General features: G+C 45.3%; 1 protein-coding gene across 1 annotated transcript in view; it reads left to right on the forward strand.

The window, feature by feature from the left end:
- The window catches only part of ttc29 (tetratricopeptide repeat domain 29), a gene marked incomplete at its 5' end in the record, with an annotated part of 21530 nt that extends 13941 nt beyond the window's left edge, over window positions 1–7589 (forward strand). Inside the window, 5 exons of the mRNA XM_084155857.1 lie at window positions 437–543; window positions 2837–2960; window positions 3246–3335; window positions 6897–7149; window positions 7562–7589. Coding sequence (XP_084011983.1) covers window positions 437–543; window positions 2837–2960; window positions 3246–3335; window positions 6897–7149; window positions 7562–7575 — 588 coding nt within the window. The 3' untranslated portion in view covers window positions 7576–7589. The remainder of the gene's footprint in view (window positions 1–436; window positions 544–2836; window positions 2961–3245; window positions 3336–6896; window positions 7150–7561) is intronic.
- Between the last annotated feature and the right edge of the window lie 2475 nt (window positions 7590–10064).

A 10064-nucleotide genomic window follows, 5' to 3' on the forward strand; every position in this document is an offset into this window, starting at 1 on the left:
GCTGTTGGGGGTACTGGAGGACTGGAGTTGGGAACCACTGCTCTAAATGAATGAAATGTTTTTGTTTTGTTACTTTGTCTTTTAATCATTAGATCATTAGATGTTAGTTTTTACTATTACCAGGAGGACCACTTTGGAAACAAGTGTTTTAATTAGAAGTGCTATCCTCTGGGATCTGTCCTCTGGGATCTGTCCTCTGGGATCTATCCTCTGGGATCTGTCCTCTGGGATCTGTCCTCTGGGATCTGTCCTCTGGGATCTGTCCTTTGGGATCTATCCTCTGGGATCTGTCCTCTGGGATCTATCCTCTGGGATCTGTCCTCTGGGATCTGTCCTCTGGGATCTATCCTCTGGGATCTGTCCTCTGGGATCTGTCCTCTGGGATCAAATGCACATCTGGTGTATTATTTTCCCTAATAAAGTCTAATCATTTCAGGTGACAGCCAAGCGCTTCCTGAACATGTACATGGAGATCTCTAGAGCTCTGGGGGACGCAGGAGGACTGGGGAAGGCTTATAAAGCCATAGCCAAGTCACTGGAGAGGTAGATGAGTAGGGCTGAGCCATTAACCAGTCGGTTTATTCAATCAACTAATTAATCAATTGTCGGTTCAATTGCTTTGAATTCAATTTTTTGTGAGCCCAACCCGCCGTTTCTCTAGAGGGAAATCAAATCATTCAGGAGAGAAATCAAGTCAAGAACTATGTGGGACGCTGGGCTGAAGGGAGTTGTAGTTTTCAGTAAGCAAATATTCAACCTAGTTCAGCGCCGAAACGTGGTAATTAACTACAATGACCATAATCCATTGCGTCAGTTTTTTGGGGCTCAGACGGATCAGAGAGGAAGAGGCGAAGCGAGAGGTTTCACTCTCTCCAAAATCTGTCCAAAATAAGCCCAATGCGTTTCTATGGACTTATTTTGGACCTAAGCTTGTCGCCTGCCTTCCCACGTTTGGGACAACAACTCCCATTGTTAGAGCGGAGACATGAGCATCTCATCATTATATACAGATCTCTGGAAGGATACACTTTTACGCCTGCTACGTTAGGTAAGATACGCACAGACCACATACAGTGAGGGAAAAAAAGTATTTGATCCCCTGCTGATTTTGTACGTTTGCCCACTGACAAAGAAATGATCAGTCTATAATTTTAATGGTAGGTTTATTTGAACAGTGAGAGACAGAATAACAACAAAAAAATCCAGAAAAACGCATGTCAAAAATGTTATAAATTGATTTGCATTTTAATGAGGGAAATAAGTATTTGACCCCCTCTCAATCCGAAAGATTTCTGGCTCCCAGGTGTCTTTTATACAGGTAACGAGCTGAGATTAGGAGCATCACACATTCGAAACCAAAATCTAAAACTGTGATTATTTATTAATAATCTAACCGAACCGACTTCAAAAAGCACTAATCGCTCAGCACTATTTTACACACACATGGACACACAGACACACTGAAGGACAGACGGACACACACACTGAAGGACAGATGGACACACACAGGGACACACAGACACACTGAAGGACGGACGGACACACACAGGGACACACAGACACACTGAAGGACAGATGGACACACACTGAAGGACAGATGGACACACACTGAAGGACAGATGGACACACACAGGGACACACAGACACACTGAAGGACAGATGGACACACACTGAAGGACAGATGGACACACACTGAAGGACAGATGCACACACACTGAAGGACACACAGACACACTGAAGGACAGACGGACACACACACTGAAGGACAGATGGACACACACAGGGACACACAGACACACTGAAGGACGGACGGACACAGGGACACACAGACACACTGAAGGACAGATGGACACACACTGAAGGACAGATGGACACACACAGGGACACACAGACACACTGAAGGACAGATGGACACACACTGAAGGACAGATGGACACACACTGAAGGACACACAGACACACTGAAGGACAGACGGACACACACACTGAAGGACAGATGGACACACACAGGGACACACAGACACACTGAAGGACGGACGGACACAGGGACACACAGACACACTGAAGGACAGATGGACACACACAGGGACACACAGACACACTGAAGGACAGATGGACACACACTGAAGGACAGATGGACACACACTGAAGGACAGATGGACACACACAGGGACACACAGACACACTGAAGGACAGATGGACACACACTGAAGGACAGATGGACACACACTGAAGGACAGATGGACACACACTGAAGGACACACAGACACACTGAAGGACAGATGGACACACACTGAAGGACAGATGGACACACACTGAAGGACAGATGGACACACACTGAAGGACGGACGGACACAGGGACACACAGACACACTGAAGGACAGACGGACACAGGGACACACAGACACACTGAAGGACAGACGGACACAGGGACACACAGACACACTGAAGGACAGAGGGACACACAGACACACTGAAGGACAGATGGACACAGGGACACACAGACACACAGAAGGACAGATGGACACACACAGGGACACACAGACACACTGAAGGACAGACGGACACACAGGGACACACAGACACACTGAAGGACAGATGGACACACACAGGGACACGGGGGGCGCACACACACACACCTGACATTTTGTGTCGTTGGAAGGTTCCTATACAGTTCATGTCAATTGTGTGTGTGTGTGTGTGTGTGTCTGTGTGTGTGTGTGTGTCTGTGTCTGTGTCTGTGTCTGTGTCTGTGTGTGTGTGTGTGTGTGTGTGTGTGTGTGTGTGTGTGTGTGTGTGTGTGTGTGTGTGTGTGTGTGTGTGTGTTCGTGTCCTAGTGAGGGGAAGCTGAGTGAGACGGTCCAGTATCTGGAGAAGTTTGCAGAGGTTTCCCAGAGCAACAACCAACACCTCAACCTAGAGGAAGCATGCATGTATCTAGGAGTCATCTTCAACTCTAGAGTAAGAGGGGGGGAGGGGGGGAGGGAGGGAGGGGGGGAGGGGGGGAGGGAGGGAGGGGAGGGAGGGAGGGGGGGAGGGAGGGAGGGGGGGAGGGAGGGAGGGAGGGGACTAAATACAAATTCAGAGAGATGGATTGACATTTTACAATTTCACAACATGCATTTATTCCACTTTTCAAATTAAGCATCATCCCCTTCTATACGCTTCATAACTAATAGGCTCTCTCTCTCTCTCTCTCTCTCTCTCTCTCTCTCTCTCTCTCTCTCTCTCTCTCTCTCTCTCCAGGGTCAGTACATAAAAGGCTGTAGGTACTTCGAGCGGGGGTACGAGATCGCCTGTGACCTGGGGGATGTCCCCCTGCTCCAGAGGGCTCAGGTATGAGGGTCTTTCTATAAATAATGGGCCAATGTGTGACATTGGGATCAACATCTCAAAATGGTTTGTAAGAAAAATACAAAAGGATTTTCATGCAGTTCCATATGTGTACTTAAGAGGAAATTGGGCCATAACTCCACCTTTACAACAACAGGTCTAGGACTATACATCCTTTAAGCATGGTTCATACAGACATTGGAAAGTCCAATTCAAGGACATTCAGGGACTGAACTACATTTTATTTGTATTTCTTATTGACACATACACTGGATAGGTGCAGTGAAATGTGTTATTTTACAGGATTCTTACCGGGTTCAAGTTGAATGTCTAATTTAACTGATTAATGCTTAATATATGATATAATGACAACCTACACTGCCTTACATGCAGGGACAGAAAAGTAACGTTTTATTTCACACGATTTTGGACAAATCCGTCAAGACGCCAACCATGAGATAGGGTTAAACATACTGTAGGTTTTAAATCAACTCGTGAATTTTATTGAGTGCCTTGCCTTCAGAAAGTATTCATACCCCTTGACTTTTTCCACATTTTGTTGTGTTACAGCCTGAATTTTAAAATGGATTAAATTGAGCTTTTGTATCATTGGCCAGGAGCAGTTCTCTGGTTCCCAGCGGGCGATACGGGCGATACGGGTTCGAGTCCTGCTGCAGCGATCCGGGGAAGTCCGATCTCAATATACAAAAAGCTTTATTACAAGCATGCATGCAAGGGAAAAAAACGAATTCGACTCGCTCTTTGTTCTCACAGACATTTATACAGACCCAGGATGGGTGGGGTTGTTTCACATGCCCTTGGAATGAGTCCGGTACTTCTGCTCATCACCACAGATAGTAGGCCCAGAGAAAGACGGATCATACCAGGGACATGTCCACTCCCCCACACATCCTGGGATAACAGGAACCATTAAAGATCGTTTCACAGAAAGATAGAACAGGACAGTTTAGAAACATGTTATAAAACGGACTGGTTATATTACAAAAGGGCAACTTGAAACAGAGCAACCTTACAGACAACAGGATGCTCCTTCTTCAGGTCGTATAAAGATAACAGGTGATTCTAACATGTATTGACTGAGGGGTGTGAATACTTACGTAAATTATATATTTTCTTTATTTCATTTTCAATACATTTGCAAACATTTCTAAAACCATGTTTTCACTTTGTCATTATGGAGTATTTGTGTGTAGATGGGTGTGAGAAAAAAAAACTCAATTTAATCAATTTTTAATTCAGGCTGTAACACAACAAAATGTGGAATAAGTCAAGGGGTATGAACACTTTCTGAAGGGACTGTAGCTATGTTACCCTCGAATATCTTAATGTAATGACATGAAAAAAATTGACAGATTATTATCAATTACTTATCAACGACAGCTGTAACAAGTTGTCCCTCGCTGGTTCCCTCGTTTCTAGAAAGATCCATGGACATTATGGATGTGTCCCAAATGGCACCCTAGTCCTTCTGATATAGTGGACTACTTTGACCAGGGCTGATAGGGGACACAGACTATGACCAGGGCTGATGGGGGACACAGCCTATGTGACCAGGGCTGATAGGGGACACCGACTACTGTGACCAGGGCTGATAGGGGACACAGCCTACTGTGACCAGGCTGATAGGGGACACCGACTACTGTGACCAGGGCTGATGGGGGACACAGACTACTGTGACCAGGGCTGATGGGGGACACAGACTACTGTGACCAGGCTGATAGGGGACACAGCCTGTGACCAGGCTGATAGGGGACACAGCCTGTGACCAGGGCTGATGGGGGACACAGCCTACTTTGACCAGGGCTGATAGGGGACACATCCTGTGACCAGGGCTGATGGGGGACACAGCCTACTTTGACCAGGGCTGATGGGGGACACAGCCTGTGACCAGGGCTGATAGGGGACACAGCCTGTGACCAGGGCTGATAGGGGAGACAGCCTATGTGACCAGGGCTGATGGGGGAGACAGACTACAGTGAGGGAAAAAAGTATTTGATCCCCTGCTGATTTTGTACGTTTGCCCACTGACAAAGAAATGATCAGTCTATAATTTTAATGGTAGGTTTATTTGAACAGTGAGACAGAATAACAACAAAAAAATCCAGAAAAACGCATGTCAAAAATGTTATAAATTGATTTGCATTTTAATGAGGGAAATAAGTATTTGACCCCCTCTCAATCAGAAAGATTTCTGGCTCCCGGGTGTCTTTTATACAGGTAACGAGCTGAGATTTATACAGGGACAAGATCGTAGACCTACACAAGGCTGGAATGGGCTACAAGACCATCGCCAAGCAGATTGGTGAAAAGGTGACAACAGTTGATGCGATTATTCGCAAATGGAAGAAACACAAAATAACTGTCAATCTCCCTCGGCCTGGGGCTCCATGCAAGATCTCACCTCGTGGAGTTGCAATGATCATGAGAACGGTGAGGAATCAGCCCAGAACTACACGGGAGGATCTTGTCAATGATCTCAAGGCAGCTGGGACCATAGTCACCAAGAAAACAATTGGTAACACACTACGCCGTGAAGGACTGAAATCCTGCAGCGCCCGCAAGGTCCCCCTGCTCAAGAAAGCACATATACAGGGCCGTCTGAAGTTTGCCAATGAACATCTGAATGATTCAGAGGAGAACTGGGTGAAAGTGTTGTGGTCAGATGAGACCAAAATCGAACTCTTTGGAATCAACTCAACTCGCCGTGTTTGGAGGAGGAGGAATGCTGCCTATGACCCCAAGAACACCATCCCCACCGTCAAACATGGAGGTGGAAACATTATGCTTTGGGGGTGTTTTTCTGCTAAGGGGACAGGACAACTTCACCGCATCAAAGGGACGATGGACGGGGCCATGTACTGTCAAATCTTGGGTGAGAACCTCCTTCCCTCAGCCAGGGCTACAAGAACTGTCTGACCTCTGTGATTGCCAACAAGGGTTTTGCCACCAAGTACTAAGTCATGTTTTGCAGAGGGGTCAAATACTTATTTCCTTCATTAAAATGCAAATCAATTTATAACATTTTTGACATTCGTTTTTCTGGATTTTTTTGTTGTTATTCTGTCTCTCACTGTTCAAATAAACCTACCATTAAAATGATAGACTGATCAGTTCTTTGTCAGTGGGCAAATGTACAAAATCAGCAGGGGATCAAATACTTTCTTCCCCTCACTGTATGTGACCAGGGCTGATAGGGGACACAGCCTATGTGACCAGGGCTGATAGGGGACACAGCCTATGTGTAAATTCTTCTGTCTGTATATTCTGTTTATTGTTTTCGACACCATGTCACCATGGTTACATGGAAACGTACTTGGTGAGTAAAGCCGATTCCGGTCACCCGTCTGGGCCTGGTTCCTCTCTAGGTTTCTTCCTAGGTTTCCTGCCTTCTAGGGAGTTGTCACTAGCCACTGTCCTTCTGCCAGCCTCTGCATTGCTGGCTCTTTGGGGGTTTCGGGCTGGGTATCTCTAAAGCAGTTTGTGAAAAACTGCTGATGTAAAAAGGTACATTTTATAAAATAAATGTTTGATTGTGATTGTCAGGTGTTTGTGGGTAGTGCCCGGGCCCACAGCATGATCAGGAACTACAGTCGTTACGTAGAGACGGCGTCACACGGTGACCTGCTACACCTGACAGGCTGGAAGGAGAGCAGGGAGGACGTCTTTACTGACGCAACAGCCCCCGCCGGAGCAGGTGAGAGCAGGGAGGACGTCTTTACTGACGCAACAGCCCCCGCCGGAGCAGGTGAGAGCAGGGAGGACGTCTTTACTGACGCAACAGCCCCCGCCGGAGCAGGTGAGTCTGGTCAGGAAGATAAAATCGACTGCGTCTCAAATGACTCCCTTTTCCCTTTTATAGTCCGTCTAGGGAATAGGGTACCATTTAGGACTCTAGGGAATAGGGTACCATTTAGGACTCTAGGGAATAGGGTACCATTTAGGACTCTAGGGAATAGGGTACCATTTAGGACTCTAGGGAATAGGGTACCATTTAGGACTCTAGGGAATAGGGTACCATTTAGGACTCTAGGGAATAGGGTACCATTTAGGACTCTAGGGAATAGGGTACCATTTAGGACTCAGGAATGTAGTGGAGGTTCCCCAAATAGAATGTTTTTAAAATCAGTGTTGTTATTGGAGCTAGTTTATTGTAGGCTAGTAGCATGTTCTCCATTTCAAAACGTGTTTCCCACTGTTGTTTTAAACAGAGGGAAAGATATGAGGAGGAAGAGGAGGAAGAGGAGGACCAGAGAAGAAGAAGAAGGGCTCTTATCACCATGGTGATAATAAAACATCAAACTCTGGTCATAGCAAAAGGTGTTTACCTTTCATTTACAAACTGTAGAAACTATGAGAATAGAAAAGGTTCAGAACTTTTGTAAAACATCACAGCACGGTAGAAAAATATATGGCAAATAGAAATCCAATATGGATGGTGTTAAGAGATAGACGGGAGGTGTTGAGTGGAGCTGAAGGATGGGACTAATAAACAACAAGATAACTAATGTAAAATATACTGTGTCTGTCAAATGTATATAGTATGTAAAAGCTGGAAGTAGAAGCCTAAGTGTTGTTGTCCATTAGTTTACTCCAATTAGGGGAGGGGTGGTGGGGTTAGGGGAAAATAATCAAATATATACACTACCGTTCAAAAGTTTGGGGTCACTTAGAAATGTCCTTGTTTTCGAAAGAAAATACATTTTTTTGTCCATTAAAATAACATCAAATTGATCAGAAATACAGTGTAGACATTGTTAATGTTGTAAATGGCTATTGTAGCTGGAAACGGCTGATTTTTAATGGAATATCTACATAGGCGTACAGAGGCCCATTATCAGCAACCATCAGTCCTGTGTTCCAATGGCACGTTGTGTTTGCTAATCCAAGTTTATCATTTTAAAAGGCTAATTGATCATTAGAAAAACCTTTTGCAATTATGTTAGCACAGCTGAAAACTGTTGTGCTGATTAAAGAAGCAATAAAACTGGCCTTATTGAGACTAGTTGAGTATCTGGAGCATCAGCAATCAACTCTTATTTTCCACCATAATTTGCAAATAAATTCATTAAAAATCCTACAATGTGATTTTCTGGATTTTTTTCCCTCATTTTGTCTGTCATAGTTGACGTGTACCTATGATGAAAATTACAGGCCTCTCTCATCTTTTTAAGTGGGAGAACTTGCACAATTGGTGGGTGACTAAATACTTTTTTCCCCCACTGTATATACAGTGTGTGCAAATGTAGCAAGTTATGGAGGTAAGACAATAAATAGGCCATAGTGCAAAATAGTTACAATTTCGTATTAACACTGGAATGATAGATGTGCAAAAGATGATGTGCAAATAGAGATACTGGGGTGCAAATTAGCAAAATAAATAACAATATGGGGATGAGGTAGTTGGGTGGGCTAATTTCATAAAGGCTGTGTACAGGTGCAGTAATCGGTAAGGTGCTCTGACAACTGATGCTTAAAGTTAGTGAGGGAGATAAGAGTCTCCAGCTTCAGAGATTTTTGCAGTTCGTTCCAGTCTTTGGCAGCAGAGAACTGGAAGGAATGGCGGCCAAAGGAGGTGTTGGCTTTGGGGATGACCAGTGAGATATACCTGCTGGAGCGCAGACTACGGGTGGATGTTGCTATGGTGACCAATGAGCTAAGATAAGGCGGGGATTTGCCTAGCAGTGATTTATAGATGACCTGGAGCCAGTGGGTTTGGCGACGAATATGTAGTGAGGGCCAGCCAACAAGAGCGTACAGGTCACAATGGTGGGTAGTATATGGGGCTTTGGTGACAAAACGGATGGCACTGTGATAGACTACATCCAATTTGCTGAGTAGAGTGTTGGAGGCTATTTTGTAAATGACATCGCCGAAGTCAAGGATCGGTAGGATAGTCAGTTTTACGAGGGCATGTTTGGCAGCATGAGTGAAGGAGGCTTTGTTGCGAAATGGGAAGCCGATTCTAGATCTAACTTTTGATTGTTGATGCTTAATGTGAGTCTGGAAGGAGAGTTTTCAGTCTAACCAGACACCTAGGTATTTGTAGTTGTCCACATACTCTAGGTCAGACCCGTCGAGAGTGGTGATTCTAGTCGGGTGGGCGGGTGCAAGCAGCGTTCGGTTGAAGAGCATGCATTTAGTTTTACTAGTGTTTAAGAGCAGTTGGAGGCTACGGAAGGAGTGTTGTATGGCGTTGAAGCTCGTTTGGAGGTTTGTTAACACAGTGTCCAATGAAGGGCCAGATGTATACAAAATGGTGTCGTCTACGTAGAGGTGGATCTGAGAGTCACTAGCAGCAAGAGCAACGTCATTGATATACACAGAGAATAGAGTCGGGCCGAGAATTGAACCCTGTGGCACCCCCATAGAGACGGCCAGAGGTCCAGACAACAGGCCCTCTGATTTGACACATTGAACTCTATCTGAGAAGTAGTTGGTGAACCAGGTGAGGCAGTCATTAGAGAAACCAAGGCTATTTAGTCTGCCAATAAGAATGCGGTGGTTGACAGAGTCGAAAGCCTTGGCCAGGTCGATGAAGACGGCTGCGCAGTACTGTCTTTTATCGATCGCGGTTATAATATCGTTTAGGACCTTGAGCGTGGCTGAGGTGCACCCATGACCAGCTCGGAAACCGGATTGCATAGCGGAGAAGGTACGGTGGGATTCGAAATGGTCGGTGATCTGTTTGTTAACTTGTCTTTCAAATACTTT

The sequence above is a fragment of the Coregonus lavaretus genome, assembly GCF_964263955.1.
Source record: "Coregonus lavaretus genome assembly, chromosome: 39".
In the NCBI taxonomy this organism is placed as follows: Eukaryota; Metazoa; Chordata; class Actinopteri; order Salmoniformes; family Salmonidae; genus Coregonus; species Coregonus lavaretus.